The 18,889-nt window shown below is 36.2% G+C and overlaps 1 protein-coding gene across 1 annotated transcript; it reads left to right on the plus strand.

Annotated features, from left to right (window-relative positions):
* The first annotated feature begins 1,917 nt into the window (after window positions 1-1,917).
* On the plus strand, window positions 1,918-6,058 carry SLITRK3 (SLIT and NTRK like family member 3). The gene has a single exon (XM_039255024.1). It carries the CDS (start codon window positions 1,918-1,920, stop codon window positions 4,855-4,857), a length of 2,940 nt encoding a protein of 979 aa, XP_039110955.1. The 3' UTR covers window positions 4,858-6,058.
* Window positions 6,059-18,889: the final 12,831 nt, after the last annotated feature.

Consider the following 18,889-nt stretch of genomic DNA (forward strand, 5'->3'; position numbering starts at 1 on the left):
ATCCTAAAGAAGCCCATTGAAAGGCCCATTGCATTCCCAGCACGTCTCAAGCTTGCTGCCTGTATTTTTTCTCTTCGTCTCCCCCACCCACCCCCTCTATCCCCCTTTGCTTCAGCTTCAGCAAAAGGAAGGGAGGGAGAGAGAATCCTTAAACTCAAGCTTTTTTTTTTTCTCCTTCCTATGTTCAATACTTAAAAAAAAAATCTCCTGCAAAATAGGTAAGTCAAAGACATCTGGAGCCTTTCTTACCTAAATCTCAGGGACCTCAGAAACAAGAAAAACATTTTAAAATGGTGAAGAAATAACTTAAGTAGATTTTAATATTTTATAAGGGAGACAGGGAAGACTAACTGATACTGCAATGTAGCCTCATTTGCTTTCTGTCTCTCTCTCTCTTTTTTTCATTTAATTGTTTCTAAAAATTGAGTATTGCATGCCTGAGGCAGATTTCTCTTTGCTTTCTCATGGGTCTTCCTTTCCTTACAGCTGTGTACATTATATGCAAGTTGAAAGTGAAGATTTATTCTTTTCACTCTCCCTGTAAATTATATCATTGTTGTTTTCAGAAGGTTGGCAAAATATATCCTTAATCTATGCATCTGATGTGTGGAGAGAAAATGTATGCTAAAATTTTGGGTTTATTTTTATTGATTAAAATAATTATTCAATTTTGATTGATATTTCAGTGACTCAGAAATGGGAATCTAATAAAACTTCATTAATATAATTTATTTAGGTATGCATTTTCATATACTGATGATATAAGACAAGGAAAGAGAGCCATAGAGGAAGGAAGGCTCTGTATTATTAGAATAGTACATAGTATTTGTTTCTTCTGATTGGAAAAGAATGATGTCTTTCTTTGAAATGTATTTTATGTGATAGATCAATTATCAGCAGGTAAGATTGAGGTTTCCACCCTTTTTTTGGTTTTAACTACCCAACTGTCTTCTAACCAGCCACCTGCCGTTCCAGCTTTTCACAGGGTTCTTCAGTTGATTTTGAAGGCACAGTTACACATTCCAAACTAAGCTCTGCAAGTGTTTTAAATACAGACACTCCCAGGCTCAGCATCCTTTAGCTGTCATTATCTTTAACTCTGACGACTGCATGCACCCCTTCTTAAGAAAGGCTAGTCACTCCTAAATGGTTTAAATAGCCAAATGATACACGCATGTAGAAATTATTTAATTAAAGGAGATGTTAAAAATCTGTGCTTGGGCAAAAGGGGGGGGGGGATAGTGTGATACTGAGCATTCACTGTAATTAAGTACACTGTGATCATCTCTTAAGAGAAATCTTAAGTTTTCCTGAGATACCCAACATGTTATACATCTCAACATCTGATATTGGGCAATAGGCTCATACTTTATCACACTCTAACCTAATAAATTTGTGGTATGCCATAGCTTTTTATGAGTAGAAGCCTACAGTTTAAAGAATAGTTATTTCCCATCAGAATCCCAATCAGTTCTATAATGGGCACCTCTGAAATCAAGGTGAATTTTAACAGGCAAACAGGTGTGATGGGCAAATTACTGCCATTATTACTGAATCTGCCTATATCTAAAATACATCACTGTATACCAGTCCCTTGATTGCTATAAGAGGCAATGAAGGCTGCTGTTGTTTGTATGATATGCCCTTTACCAAGTATGGCTTGGTTCAGGAAAATGCATGGCACAATGCTTGGCATTGCATCATTGCATGGCACAATAGTTCAAAGTCACCCAAGTTTAAGTACAGGAAATGTTAAGCAGGTTGACATCATTTTGAGTGTCAGTTCAACAACTGCTAAAGTTTTGTATCACTCTTTAAAAAGCCCCAAATGTAGGAGTCAATTAGAATAGTGCATACGAGTAAAGGCTAAAATCTGCATCTTTATTTCTGTTGCAGTTTTGTAATCAACTACGAACGATGAAATCTTCCATAGCTGAGATGCTTCACAGAGGGAGGATGTTGTGGATAATTCTTCTAAGCACAATTGCTCTAGGATGGACTACCCCGATTCCCCTGATAGAGGACTCAGAGGAAATAGATGAGCCCTGTTTTGATCCATGCTACTGTGAAGTTAAAGAAAGCCTTTTTCATATACATTGTGACAGTAAAGGATTTACAAATATTAGTCAGATCACTGAGTTCTGGTCAAGACCTTTTAAACTGTATCTGCAAAGGAATTCAATGAGGAAATTGTACACCAACAGTTTTCTTCATTTAAATAACGCTGTGTCCATTAACCTTGGGAACAATGCATTGCAGGACATTCAATCGGGAGCTTTCAATGGTCTTAAGATCTTAAAGAGGTTATATCTACATGAGAACAAACTAGACATCTTCAGAAATGACACCTTCCTTGGCTTGGAAAGTCTGGAATATCTGCAGGCAGATTACAATGTCATTAAACGTATTGAGAGTGGGGCATTTCGGAACCTAAGTAAATTGAGAGTTCTGATTTTAAATGATAATCTCATCCCCATGCTTCCAACCAACTTATTTAAGGCTGTCTCCTTAACCCATTTGGACCTACGTGGAAATAGGTTAAAGGTTCTTTTTTACCGCGGAATGCTAGACCACATTGGCAGAAGCCTGATGGAGCTCCAGCTGGAAGAAAATCCCTGGAACTGTACATGTGAGATAGTCCAACTGAAGAGTTGGCTGGAACGCATTCCTTATACTGCCCTGGTGGGAGACATCACCTGTGAGACCCCCTTCCATTTCCATGGAAAGGACCTGCGAGAAATCAGGAAGACAGAACTCTGTCCCTTGTTGTCTGACTCTGAGGTGGAGGCTAGTTTGGGGATTCCCCACTTGTCATCAAGCAAGGAGAATGCATGGCCGACTAAGCCTTCCTCAATGTTGTCCTCTGTCCATTTCACTGCTTCTTCTGTTGAATATAAGTCCTCAAATAAACAGCCCAAACCCACCAAACAGCCCCGAACACCAAGGCCACCCTCTACATCCCAAGCTTTATACCCTGGTCCAAACCAACCTCCCATTGCTCCTTACCAGACCAGACCACCCATTCCCATTATATGTCCTACTGGGTGTACCTGTAATTTGCACATCAACGACCTTGGCTTGACTGTCAACTGCAAAGAGCGAGGATTTAATAACATTTCTGAACTTCTTCCAAGGCCACTGAACGCCAAGAAACTTTACCTGAGTAGCAATCTGATTCAGAAAATATACCGCTCTGATTTTTGGAATTTCTCTTCCTTGGATCTCTTGCATCTGGGGAACAATCGTATTTCTTATGTCCAGGATGGGGCCTTCATCAACCTGCCCAACCTAAAGAGCCTCTTTCTCAATGGCAATGATATTGAGAAGCTGACACCAGGCATGTTCCGAGGCCTACAGAGTTTACACTACCTGTACTTTGAGTTCAATGTCATCCGAGAAATCCAGCCTGCAGCCTTCAGCCTCATGCCCAACTTGAAGCTGCTGTTCCTCAACAATAACTTGCTGAGGACCCTCCCAACAGATGCCTTTGCCGGCACATCCCTGGCCCGACTCAACCTGAGAAAGAACTACTTCCTCTACCTTCCCGTGGCTGGTGTCCTAGAACACTTGAATGCCATTGTTCAGATAGACCTCAACGAGAATCCTTGGGACTGTACCTGTGACCTGGTCCCGTTCAAACAGTGGATTGAAACCATCAGCTCCGTCAGCGTGGTGGGTGATGTGCTTTGCAGGAGCCCTGAGAACCTCACCCACCGTGACGTGCGCACTATTGAGCTAGAAGTTCTCTGCCCAGAGATGCTGCATGTCGCACCAGCTGGAGCATCCCCAGCCCAGCCTGGAGATTCTCACCTTGCTGGGGGGCCAACAAGCGCATCACCTTATGAGTTCTCTCCCCCCGGGGGCCCTGTGCCACTTTCTGTGCTGATTCTTAGCCTGCTGGTTCTGTTTTTTTCAGCAGTCTTTGTTGCTGCAGGCCTCTTTGCCTACGTGCTCCGACGGCGCCGGAAGAAGCTGCCCTTTAGAAGCAAGCGACAAGAAGGTGTGGACCTTACGGGCATCCAGATGCAATGCCACCGGCTTTTCGAGGATGGTGGAGGTGGTGGAGGTGGAAGTGGAGGTGGGGGCCGACCAACTCTTTCGTCCCCAGAGAAGGCCCCTCCTGTGGGCCATGTATACGAGTACATCCCCCATCCAGTTACCCAGATGTGCAACAACCCCATCTATAAGCCTCGTGAGGAGGAGGAGGTGGCTGTTTCATCAGTCCAGGAGGCAGGGAGTGCAGAACGAGGGGGTCCTGGGACACAGCCACCAGGAATAGGTGAGGTTCTCCTAGGAAGTGACCAGTTCACTGAAACACCCAAGGAGAACCACAGCAACTACCGGACCTTGCTGGAAAAAGAAAAGGAGTGGGCCCTGGCAGTGTCCAGTTCCCAGCTCAACACCATAGTGACGGTGAATCATCATCACCCTCACCCTCACCACCCAGCAGTTGCTGGGGTTTCTGGGGTAGTTGCGGGAACTGGGGGAGACTTGGCTGGGTTCCGCCACCATGAGAAGAATGGTGGGGTGGTGCTGTTTCCTCCTGGGGGAGGCTGTGGCGGTGGCAGTATGCTACTAGACCGAGAGAGGCCACAGCCAGCCCCCTGCACAGTGGGATTCGTGGATTGTCTCTATGGCACAGTGCCCAAATTAAAGGAACTGCACGTCCACCCTCCTGGCATGCAATATCCAGACTTACAGCAGGACGCCAGGCTCAAAGAAACCCTTCTCTTCTCGGCTGGAAAGGGCTTCACAGACCACCAAACCCAAAAAAGTGATTACCTCGAGTTAAGGGCCAAACTTCAAACCAAGCCGGATTACCTCGAAGTCCTGGAGAAGACAACATATAGGTTCTAACGAGAAAAGAAAAATAAATTAGTGTTTTTTTTTTTCAAAAGAAAAGGAAAATAAAAGAAATATATCCCTTGCTCCCTTTACACTTGTCCCAATAACTCCATTCTCACAAACTTCCCTGCTCTGAACAGAACTGAAACCGCATGATAACTAGAAAATACAGATGTATGCTCTCCCCTCTCAGATGTGATTTGGAGGAAGGGCCATACTCAGATCATTAATCAATGAAGTGCCTTCGCAGACTTTTGCCAGCAAATGTTATCATTATTTTTTTATACTGAAACTTGAGACTTTGACTGTGCCATGTATAAGGTATATTGCGGATCGTTGTATTGATCCTAATTAAGTAAACTTTAACGTGTCTTTTTATTTTCAGTATTTTTTTTTTTTTTTAGTTGTAGTTTTGTTTGACAGGGAGGGGGGGAAAACAAACTGACATTTGTGGCTTTCTTTCCTCTTCCCATCATGGCACAGATTGTACATGTATTAACAATGCAGTTTGCTGCATGCCTGGAAACTGCAAGACGGGGAGGGAGGGGGCGGGTCTTGCTCGAATGTTCTCACCCACTCTTTTCTCTGTCACACCCACACCCACATGCAAATCACACATCGCTACACACGGTTAGGTCCCTAAACCTGCAGCCTCATCCTTCTGGTGCAGGTACATATACATGCAAATATATACACCTGCGCGTGTGCGTGCAGGCGCGCGCGCATACACACACATGCACACGCACACACACACACACGCACACCATTCCCTTTCAACCCAATCTAATTTGTTCGGGTTTGATCCATTCCTCTCCTCTTCATAGCTTCATCTTCCCTTCACCCTAGTGTACAGCTCTCTCCTGCCACCCGGGGAAAAGTCATATTCTGGGTTGGATCCTAAAGAAGTGGAGGCCTGGTTTAACAGCAGGAGGCATATACCTAGGGATGAACACCCTCTTTGTGACACTTCATCCTGATGCCAAGAGTTTTTGGAGAACATCTGCACTTTCTTATATATATATATATATATAAATATATAATATTAAAAAAATAAAAGAGCAACTGGGTATATATCACTAACAGCTTTGTAGGAAGCACTTTTAATGTTTTCTCTCACACACAAAGATTCAAAAGAAATGTGCATATATTTATTCTGTAATTTCAGTGATTATAAATTGTAAAGGTAATGTTTAATCATTGTATAGTGATTATGCGTCTGGTATAGCTTTCCTAATAAAAAGTTTTTGAAAAACATAATACATTATATATAGAGGATACCAAGCTTGAACCTGGAACTTCAGCTATGCCATGCCTTTTGTGCTCCCACTTTTTGAATCTTTCTTTTACTTGTTATACAGAAAGCTAGTTTATTAACAAGTTTGATGCACTGTGATGTCGATAAATCTTATAACCCACTACTCCCATCATATACCAGGAAACAGTTGGGACTTAAAAAAATCTGATTTCTAGAGTTCACTTTTTTTTCCTCTTGGATTATGGATCTCAAACTCAGTACCCCAGTGATGCACAGGTTTTCTCAGGCAGGTTGTGATTGGGACAAAATAGAGGAGCTAGATTGCTAAGAAGTACAGGATTGTTATAGAGGAAGTAATTAACGATCCAGGCACCTTAAGATAGTAAATGACATAAAGAAAAAGGAAAGTGAAATTGCTGTTCTTTTAAAAAACATGCACGAGAATCTCTCTCTCTCTCTCTCTCTCTCTCTCTCACACACAATCAAAACCTGAGGCCTTGCAGCCAATTTGACTGTCAGAATGCTGTTATCTGTACAAGTTGTCACTGCTACATTTAATTACTTGTTTTTTTCAGCCACTACTGCAACTGGCCCCAGTCTTGCTTGAACTAAGACAGAAGATACTGAATGAGTTTTTCTTTCTGTATGATATTATACTGATGTTTAAAATTAATCTCACAATCATCCAAGTTACTATCCATTTATATGTGAGCAAAACCAAAGAAAATTGGATTTTTAAGGTGCCAGTATCTTGTTTGTGGAGGAAACTAAACTGATACAAAGAAACCTGAGCTTTGAGGCAGGCATTTATCTCACTGTGCCAGTAGAGGGCAGCAGAGCTCCAGAGATTCACAGACCCTGTTGCAGAATTGCGCAGCAAGGCCAGTATTCTCTGTTAGTTTTCTCAAGCTACTCTTAGTAGAAATTATCATTATGTGTTGAATGTAATTCAATACAAGTCACTAATGCCTTACATCACTTTGTTTTTTCCATTAAAAAGACCAGCAGCTTCTAAAGCTGTGTGACTAATATAAAAACTAAGGCATTGTACTTAAAAAAAAAAGCCCCATGAATGTCTAGAAAAACATGTTTATGTACCTCTTGATAAGTTTATATGAGTATCAACACAGGTATGCCTAAAAATAAAATTAAACACACACACACACACGCACACACACACACACACACACACACACACACACACCAATACAAAAATGCAACTTTTCAGGACTGCCTTGCATTTGGCACATTGTACCTAAAACTTCTGTCTTCCATTGTTACTGTAGATGAAGGAAAACATGACTCACTATTTCTCTACATACAATATTGTAGCTTTCCTTATGCAAGAGGATCGCTTCTACAATTAATTAGGTGTCATTCTCCTTTTTCGGTTTATGCACCTCTTCTTTTTACTTTCCAGTAACTTAGCTTTTTCATACTTATCTCATTTTCCTTGTTCTTTCCAATCATCTTTCCCTCCTTTGAACCCTTTAAGCACAGAAAGTCAGGGTTTTAAACATCTTTAAGTATTTTAAAACCTTATCCATGGAATCCCTCTAAATTAGTGATTTATCATGTCCCCATTCCTCCTAATAAAATACTTTGGTGAATGGTAGAAAGCATGTGCATATTAAAACATTCAAAACACAAAGCTAGATATTTCTGACAGTGATCATCATTTCTTTCATAACCATGCATACGTTCATAATATGGCATAATATACAAATCAGGTTAAAGTACAATCCCTAATGATCCTGGTGCTTTTGACATTTGAAAAATATGTGTCCATAAACCGTATCAAATTAAAATATAAATCAATAATTATGTTTATATTTTATTTATTAAATACAGAAAGTAAGGCTGTCTTATCTTAAATACAGGTAGTAATTTTCCTCTTGAATGAGGAATAAATTTTATGTAGTGAAAACAAATTTATATGAGAACAGAATTTTGTATTCAAGGGAGATAAACTTTTGCTTCCATGGAGTTTTCTACCCCCTTCGCTAGGCTGCTTACTTTAGCTGTGTATTAGAATTACTAAAGTTAGATTTAATTTATAATACCAGACATGTTTTCATAAAGTACCATGGGTATTAATACAGGTACTATGATTAGGATTTGTTCCATATTTTTGCTGTAGTAAATTATTTTTGAGAAAATGATTGCTAATTTACCTCATAGCAGTGGTCAATTAGGCTGAAACAGACCAAGATCTGAAAGCTATTATTTACATGGATGCGTCTATGTTTTTATTTTAAAAGGTACATTATTTCCTCCAATTGCAGAACACTAAAAACAACATATATATATGTATATATATATGTTTATATATATATGGATGATGAATACCATATTTCAAATAAAAATTTACAGAGAGATCACAAGGAAAGTTTAATGACTGAGCTTTTGAAAATTTGGATTTTTTTCCTCTCAACTAAGAATGTTAATTTTAAACCCCTGATATCTCAGAAGAATATCTGGGCTTAGCACTATGAAAATTAATAATGCAATTGCATAACATAAGGAATTTTCTTTAACTATTGTGACATATTATTTTGATTCACCTAGTGTAAATCCATTGTTCACACAGTTTTATCCTTTTGGAATTATGTTGACTGAGCCAATAAATGTTATAAAACAGATATAACAAAGGAAACATTAATGAAATGCTTTACAAAATGTGAGACATATGACTATAACAAGTCAAGATAATATGAGAGGAAATGATAAAAAAAGGTAACTCCATCTTGAATTTAGTTTAATTTGAACTTAGACATTTATACTTAGCTCAAAATCCTCAACTGAAAATTCAGGTGAATAGATTATAAATAACTAACACTAATTTCACCATATAAGTGTTCAGTTTAATAATATACTATAGGCCTTTTAAAAGTAATAGGAGCAATAACACGTGTAATTGGGAAATCATGTGTATACGTGTGTGTGTATAACTATTATACATGTATATACACTATATATACATGCATATAGTTTATATATGCTGAATTATATTTACATGTAAATTATGCACTTTTTCTCACATGTATAACGATTTCAGTTTTATGCACTTATTTCTTTGCTTCTGTCTAGCTAATGTCCAAGTGAAGATGGATGAAACCATGGGTCTTCCCTTCAGAAATACTCACATGTAAAAAGTAACACTGTAATTAATATTTCTGAATTTAAAAGTTCTTTTATCTTTCAATTTGTTTCCTTTTATTATTTAGGTCATAGGGGACAAACCTCAGTGAAATTGTGATTTATTTTAAGTCTCAACCATAAAAAAAACTAATCTTTTATAAATATGCAACACAAGTCAAATAAAAAATAAGTGCTCCTTTTCCTTTTTCTATTTCTAGAATAAATTTAACAAGTGAAAATAATTTCAGTAGCATTATTAATTTGACAAGACCTTTGTCCTGAAAAAGTGAAATCTGAAAAGTAAATATAAGAGATGTAAAGGTCTTGTTTAACATTCATTCATTATCCTATTTACTTCTTTTAAATATGATCCTTTATTTAAAATGTACAATAGTAGCAATAATAATTAATAGAGATAACCAATTTTAGTATGCTTTTCTGAAATCGAAACTGAAGGAGACGATTTCTCCTATCAGGAAAGGTGTATACCAGGGGTTACTGGTTGTGAAGAGGGAATAGTTTGGGTAGATTTTTAAATTCTGAAATATTTGCTCCTGATAATATACATACTTTTGAAAATATGTATCATTTCTTCTCCTTGCACTGATATAGATGATTTTTCATATAATTTTAAAATTCTAATAGAACAGAATACTTGTGGTAAACATTAAAGACATATAGCCAAAGAGGCATTATAATAAATTTATGGTTGACACAACCCCATATCATCTTTAACATTAAAACACAGATGAAAAAAGGATGCTTTCCTCATTATCACCCAGTAACAAAAAGGCCCAGCATATCCAGTTAACTATTCCTTTAGTATATTCAGTCTATCCCCTTGTTTATTAGAGTAGTGAATTGATAGTCTGTAGTATATTAAATTGTATCAAAATCAATTTCATCAAAATATAATCACAAGTAAAAAATTAATAACTTATTTTTTAAGTTTATTTCTTTTGAGACAGACAAAGAGCATGTGAGTGGGGTGGGAGGTGGGGGATGAGGCGGAGAGAGTCTCAAACAGGCTCTGTGCTATCAGTGTGGAACCTGATGCAGGGCTCCAAACTCTTGAACTGTGGGATCATGACCTGAATCGAAATAGTCAGAGGCTCAAACGACTGAGCCACCCAGGCGCCCCTGAGTAATTTATTTTAATTCAATTATAACAGTTAGCAGGTTGTTCCCTTGATGATGGCAGGTACCACATTACCAATACTGCATTATATGTCAATATAGGGCTTTTATGCTATTGATACATTTTACTACGTTTAGGCGTGTAGTTTATTTGGATGATGGAACACGATATATGACTTTTATAGTATTTAAAACAAGAGCATAAGTTACATGCTGTGGGGGTGGTAAAGTTAGCTCTTTTGAAAAAGGATGCCAAAACAAAGATGTCATCTGATGATGTGCAGAGACAAAAAGAACTTCTCTTCTTCTTGGCCCTTCACTATTCCTGACAGCTCTGCTTCCACTTCTGTTTCTGACTCAGTACCAAGATATTCTTGTGACTAAGGGCACATTCATTGAGCTCAAATTAGGTGCCAAGGCAAGATCAGGGATGGATGAGAGTCCTTGCACCCAATGACAAAATGTCCAATTCACTTCTCTATGTACCTAAGCTGAGAAAATAATTTAATGTATCTCTCTTCATTGTGAGATCATTTATAAGTCTGGTGAAAAAAGAACCTGTAAAACTAGAACTACTTCTGGAAATCAAGAGACCATCAGTAAATGCTTTAAAAATATGGAACCTATCTTTAAAATCTCAAAACATTGATTTTTCCACCTTTGAAATCCCCTCTGTCTTTGCCATGGCATACAAATTATTAGTTCAGTAATGAAAATTAAGATACAAGTGTAAAATATTTGTATTAACAGGTTCCACCTATTATTGGAACCCACATACTTTCAATGGTTTTTCCTTATTTATAGTATAAACTTTCTGACTATTCAGCTATTGTTGCTTGAAATTCTAAGGCTCTCCCTCCCCCCTACAGAATTCTGGTATTTATCTTAAAATGTCTTTTTATATTTTTTATTTATTTCTTTTTGGTCTGTGGTAACTAACTTTATAATAAAAACAAGTCTGTCAATATGTAAACTATTAACCGTATACTGTAATTGGAAAAACAGAAAAAGAAACCCTTAAGGTCTATCTAAATTGGACATTTTATATGTATTAAATTGAATTGGGATTTTTTTCCCCTACTTGTGCTCTTCTTCACTTGATTTGGATTCAAAAGTGAAATCTGTTCCTTTTTCTAATGAACAGCTCTTTAGATGCTTTACTTTTCTAGCCAGCAGTAGAAGGGAGGTGGGGGCTGGGAACAAAAAATGTTGACAGGTATAAGTAACCTGTCTGTGGAATAACTAGATATGAATCGCTCACTTTGCCTTCAGAAAATCTTCCTCAACAAGAAAAACAATGAAAGAGAAGGGGAAAAATAAAAAATGCTCTCCCTTTCTGAAGACTATTGATTAAAGGCTTAATGGAGGAAGTTTAAACATTCACTTTTGGTATTCTACATTTGGAAGGGTTTATATTCCAAATAGATTCACTATGTCTTTCACTAAGCCACTTCAACTGTCATCTTTAACATAATCATTGAACATGAAATCAAACATTAACATCAAAGTAACTAAACCAGCTATAATTAAAAGTAATTCTATTGCAAAAGAAATCACTAGGATAAACTGAGGTGACAATGTATTTTAAAACATTTAGCTTAATTCATGGTATGGCTGTGTAAAGGGAATTATGAAGTCTTCTTTTTCTTTTTTAAAAATTGGTAGTTTTTCCTATACAAATAAGAAGTCCTTATGAGCCCTTAGTTTTTTGTTTTGTTTTTGTTTTTGTTTTTGTTTTTTTGTGCCACAGTAACGTAACTTTCTCCTGAGCCCCATACCAGAATTCATTTTAGGAACACAATCCAATTATTAATATTTAAGAAAACTTAATTATTTATTAGAAATTCACTGTAATTTATAATCTAATATATCCCTGAACTATGACTATTCCAGAGCCAAACATATGTAATTTGAAATATTTTTTATTACGTGTATATTGTTCTCCTTTGTGCTTATGATTTGCAGTTTAGTAGTATAAATGATACTGAAATTACTCCTTAATTTAGATTATATGCCCTTCTCTCTTTATAAACGTGGATATGTGATAGCTGAACACTGCTTAATTCTGAAGATAGATAGATAGATGATAGATAGATAGATAGATAGATAGATAGATAGATAGATGATAGATAGATAGATAGATAGAGGGATTTATTTACTGACACCTTTATCAAATAAGTGACAGTTTGCATAATGCAGTACTGCTCAGATTAAGCTTTAAAAATATTTAAATTCAAGGGTCAAAATGGAATAAAAGACAGTATAAAATGCTGAACAATATCTAGATTATAGCCGCTAATGTTTTATTCTTAAATGAACCAGGCTTGAGTTTGACAATAAATCACCTCTCATCGCATGTTAATGGCTATCCAGTTCTGAGATACTACATCCACTACTTCTACTCTATTTCAAAAAAATTAGTAAGCATTTCTATAAAGCTTTGTGTCTTAAAAAACGGAGGGCAGAGATACTGATTCTGAAGAACTTTTCTGAAAAACTTTTCTCTGCCTATCCTAACTGTCACAAGCCCAGCATCACTCTTACTTCCCCTGCAAGGGATATCACACAATTATGTAAAGAAATGTTGCAAACAAAATGAAGAGAGAAGACAATGTGTAGTCAGAAAAAGTGCCTGATGTAATTCTGATATGCCCATTGAACCACCATTCTGAGAACTCAGCAAGTTCTCAGCAAATATCTTCAGTTACAATCAAGCAAATAATCTTTTAGTATATGCCGTTTGCTAATTCTCATATTTGCACCAATTATTGTGGTCATTCTTTTATTTGCTGAAAATACACATCTCTCTTGGGCATCAAAATTAGGTTTCAAATGTCCTCATCCAGTAGGACTTTATTGATACAGTAACCAAATTTTGAATATTCTCTCATTTATTTATGCACACTGTTTACTCTATGATGATTTGGGTATGCTGGAATATTTTATCCTAAGTGTCCTTCAGTCACTTTGCCTGTCTGTGCCAAGAATCTGGCTTTTAAATTATATTGTAAGCACTTGAGAACACAGACGCTCTTCAAGGTCTTTTGTAGTACAGTGTCTAGGACCATATTTTTGCACAGCTATGGAAAATATATTGTGATCAAACTTCTGTGTTTCATGGATCTTACCTTACTTCTAGAATAGCCACATTACTACTACTTTTCTTCCCATTATTTCTAACACACAGCCTTAATAACACTAGATTTTTTTTTGACTGAATGAACAGAGTTTTAAAATATGTATGGCCTATGCATTCTTGCAGAAGTTGAAAGAAATGATTTCGAGATGGAGGAGTCTGGAGTGCAGGAGGTGGCAAGAAATGTGAGAGCACGACAACAGTAGTCACTTCTATTTACTTTCCTTGGATTTTTTATTGATAAGATACACATTGACCTTAAAGAAATAAGATTGAGGAAAATGAGTAGAATATGTATATCTCTGAGGAAAAATTGATAGAAAGAAAGAGAAATAGAGGGGAGGGAGGGAGAGAGAGAAAGAGAGAAAGGGAGGGAGGGAGAGGGAGGGAAGGAAGGAAGGAAGGAAGGAAGGAAGGAAGGAAGGAAGGAAGGAAGGGGAAAAAAGAACATTAAAGGAAGAATTACAAAATTTGGTGTAATCTTCCTCACTGGGGGCCAAAGCAGTGAAAGGAGCACGCCCAGTAGTAAGTGTAGATGCAGTATTAATAAAGCTTGTGCTCAGTTGTTTAAACATTTACAAATAAGAGCAATAATTTAGTAGGCTTGGTTGATTACTCTATGTTAAAATTGCTTGACTGAATGAAAGTACTACCACTTTAGTGAAAACTCTACTGGAATGTTAATCAAGCTAAGAGTATTAAACAGGGCATACATACAAGTATTACATGTACCACCTTCATTTAGAGAGATAAGCAACTTAGAACTATGACAGCCAAATGTACAAGATTTTCACAGAGTGGCAGGATATGACTAGCTCCATTCCTACAGGTTAGACTCTGATCTTGTGGACAAACATGATGTAAAATTAGATGATGAGAAAAGAATTGCAAGGATGATCATATGAATGAATACACAAAATAGATTTCTACTTTGAAAGATCTAAATTATAATGAGCACATTTTCACTTAGGTGATGTGAGATTTTAACAAGAGAAGAAAAATCATCTGTGTTCTTATTAACATTTGAATCTTGAAATGCTACTATAATCATATTCTCCTCTGTTTATAGTAAAGTCATCAATGAGAATTTAATTGATGGTAAATTTAGCCTAATCAGAAACATTTGAGGCAATTTCAGACATATACATTTTTTAAAATAAACTATGAGCATCTATTTTATTTATTTTCATTAAAGTTATAGATTTTGATATGAAAATTCAGTCCTTTTTAGGTATCTGAAATCTTGCCATTGTTGTGCTACATCTTAGCTCTCTTGGATGTCTAACTTGTGTTAAAATTGTATATTCTCATTGACATTTTATGTTGTCTTTGAAATATACTTGTGTCTGAATTCTAATAATTAGAGATAAAATGATCACAAAATGTACATTTACATCTTTTAATGCATTGAAGTATAATTCAAATATTTTGGAAGTTGTTGTACAAAAGGATTGCAGAACTTCAAGTTGCTGTCAGAGCAAATAAATGGTAATGTAGTCCAGTATGTCTCAGAAGATGTAACATAAGAATTCCCTGCTAGTCAAGGAATGTAGAGACAATAAATTCTTTAAACATAAAGTAGACTTATATAAAATTAAGATGTAAAAATATTAATTTTAGGATTATTAAATATATTCAGATTTTTAAGGTAAAATATTCAAATATAGAGATGTGTATATCAATATCCATCTCTTCCATTATTTCCCTTAAGAAAAAAACTATAACAATATTTAAAAAGTTAATATATGACTTACAAAAGCCATTAACTTGAGATATGAATTGATTTTCACATCTTGACCCATTGTAAAAGTTAGTAAACATTTCAACTTAAAATGTTCTGAATAACCAGCTGTGTAGAAAAATGATCTGGTACTGAAAGCAGATATCATAGTAATTAATAACTCTAAGGAAAACTTTCCCATGCCTTAAAAATGCTCACAAACTGTAAGTTTTATTGAGGCTTTATTAAGTACAGATATCTAATAAAAATAAAAGAGCATTTTGCACTGCTTATTAAAATGTAATTTTTGACTTTTTACAGTCCTGAAGTTGTGATATAATCAAATTTGCTTTAAATAGTTTAGGGTCTCCTATCATTGTGGTATACAGATCCTATTCTGAGTCAATATTACTTCATTAAGGATTATGTTCTCATCTTAAGAGGCTTAAGTGTCAAAAACAAGTCAAAAATATAAAAACTAAACCCAACAACTATTAATCTTTGTTAAATGAGTAGTATAGAGATTTAGGATTCTCCTGTCTCCCGCTATTATCAGATGAAGAAATGACTGGGTATAAAAAGACTACTGTAGCTTATAATCTCATCCTTTTGTCCAAGTCTGCCTACTTAAGCTAAAATGGTTTAATAGGAAGCTGGGTCTAAAGAGGATCCCATAGATAACCAGAGATAATGTTAAATCTTTCCCCTGCAAAAACAGGGTTTGAGATCTTGGAGCTTCTTTTTGTCCTAATCCTAAAATGGCTAGTCTGTAATAATATAGCTTGAAAATTGTTGAAGGTTTTAAATAGTTTCAGTTTTCCACTATACTCTAGAATATGTGATGAAGCTAACCTTTAGAAGGATGTCATCATGATCTAGCAATTATGTTATAAAAAAGGGAAGAAAAAAGCTCTATATTCAGAATTTGGACCCTCTACTAGTGCCCACTCTGCTGGTGCATCCTTTTGAATGTCCATCCCTGTAAGCCATTGTAGTGAATGCAATTGGGACTACTGCAAAAATCTCAAAGGAAGACCTTTTCTCATCCCTTAAGAACATCTTAGACCCTGCATTATCTCAAAATTTTTAAAATGTAGTGTAGCTTAAAAGCATAAAGGACTCTTTCTCACTCTTCTGGCCTATCAGTTTAGTTGGTATTGACAAGAATGTCTTAGGATTTTGAATCAGACCAAATTTAAACCATGAATGGGTTATGTGTAAAGCTGGAAGACACGGATTTCTTTTTGTTAGATGCTGAATTCAGCACACAGAGAACTCAGTAGTATAATGTTTAAGACACATGGAATCCTGTCAGATCTGTGAGAATCCCTGTTCAGCCATTAATACCTACATAATCTTGGACACGTTGTTTTAATCTTTCTAAATGCTTAAACTCTTTTAATGGTCAGATTATATTATTAAAAGATCACTCCAACAGCTGTGAAGAATGGACTGAAGAGAACTAGGATAGCAGTTAAGAAAACTTTTTTTTTTTTTGCTTGCAACACTTTTAGATGTACAGAAGAGTTATGTAGATAAATAGTAAGAAAAGTTCCCTGTACATCCTTCAGTCAGGCTCCCTTAATGTTAAATATCTCACACAGTGATGATGTATGTCAAAACTAAGAAACTGACAGTGGTACAACGCCATTAGCTAAACTACAGACTTTATCTAGATTTCAGCAGTTCTTTTTTTTTTTTTTTTCACTAATTTCCCTTTTCTGCCCCAGGATCCAACCGACGATATCACAATTTTTTTAATAGTGCCACCTTTATTATTTTATTTTTCCAAATTCCATCCTAAAGATACTGATGACATGGACTATCTGGTAGCAGTGAAGATAGAGGGAGTAGATGTGAAACAGTCTAGAGCTAGGAACTACAGACTGGACATGAGCCATGAAGAAAAGGAAAGAACTGAGAATGATTTGTGGTTTCTAGCTTGAAGAACTGATTGGACGTTGGTGATTTTTATTGAGACAAGATGACTAGAAGGTGGAATGGGAACATGTTTAGAAGAAAAATCATGAGTTTCATTTTAAACTTATTAAGATGGAAGTATTAGCAATAATGTATGTAAAACATTTAGACCAATGGTTGCCACATGTATTCAATCAATGATGGCCACTATGCGATGTTCGTCGTCATCGTCATCATCATCATCACCATAATTATTATTACCATCACTACAATCATTATTACCAGAAAAGAATTTCAACATTGCTTTGGGTTGCAAAGAGACTTTTTATGAAGATGCCAGTGAGAGAAGCATTCCTGTTTGGATCCACATTTTCTCTGTGGAGCTTTTTCAGGGATCTATCAAATAGGAGTATAAGTCGGAAATGCCAAACCTTGTTAGGGGCTGCAGAAGGATGTGTGGATAACAGTCCCATCCTTCTATATCCCAATTTAGGTCTTAAATAGAGACTCTATATTGCAAAGGTCTCCACTGTATGATACCAAGTTGATAGGGTACTACACAATTTGAGCAAAGGCAAAGGGGTATAAAAGTGTACAGAATGTTAAAATGTAAGAGGTTTGGTGAGTTGCCAGGAATGATTAAAAATACTAATAAGGCATATTGGAGCCAAAGTGAGAAGGGTTTAAATGTATACTAAGGAGTTTGAAATATATGCCAATAGAGGGGATATTATGTAATTTTGCAATATCAAGATACTTATCAGTAGAAAAACTACAACAGTGTAATAATGAATTCTAATTTCAAAAATCCTATAAGCAACACGATTACATAAGTTCAGTCTATTCCTAACCATAGTTCTCTTCAAAGTACTAAGAATGGATATCTTAAGGGTGAGACTGGTGAATTTAGCAAAAAGAGTCACTTTTGTTTTTGATAGAAATATTTAGTAGATTGCTATGCTGGAAAAGATACAAGGATGTTCTAAAGGTTCACTTATGATGTGTCTTACCTCTATCCATCTGAAATCATTCTTTCAAGTCAGAGAGAATAAGAAGACTAACATGCTAAAAAGGAGAGATTGCCCTTAATTCCCTATGAAGGATGGTAAAATATTTTAGATCCCACCATAAGTTTTATCTAAAGTAAAATTACAGAAGTTAATTCTGGTTAAGCCAAATCAGTGAGGCATCTGCAAGGTGAGAAAGGGCAGTATCTGTTCATGGTGCATGGGATACTGTACATAGCCAAATGGCTCACACTTTGCCAATTACTGATCTTATAAGCATCAACATGTGTCTAGCCTCCATCAACAATAAGCCACTCTGACTGGAATTTTATAGTTTATATTGAATCTTGTGGCAGGTCCATTCTACATGTGCCTTGAACATCAATGAGGAACAAAGGGGCACCTAGAATGTGCTGATGGATGTGACAACAGGAAATGAGATGTATACATACTAAATATTAAACATTTAGAGCTAGTTTACCATTCATTAGATAGGAAGTGGGTATATGGAAGTTGACAGAAGTAAGTCCATAAAAAGAGCAAGTTCCTTCATAACTATGAGCAGTCTTTCATGCCTCTCTATGTATTTTCCCAGTTCTTGCATTATTGGGCATTATACACATCACCTATAATTATCTTATTGTGTTGACATAGGACCTGAGACTCAGATTCTTTGGTTTGAATGGTATGGAAAAAACTGAAACTGACCTCACTTACTTGTTTATGGT

This window comes from Hyaena hyaena, unplaced genomic scaffold, assembly GCF_003009895.1.
Source record: "Hyaena hyaena isolate Hyena2069 unplaced genomic scaffold, ASM300989v1 scaffold_507, whole genome shotgun sequence".
In the NCBI taxonomy this organism is placed as follows: Eukaryota; Metazoa; Chordata; class Mammalia; order Carnivora; family Hyaenidae; genus Hyaena; species Hyaena hyaena.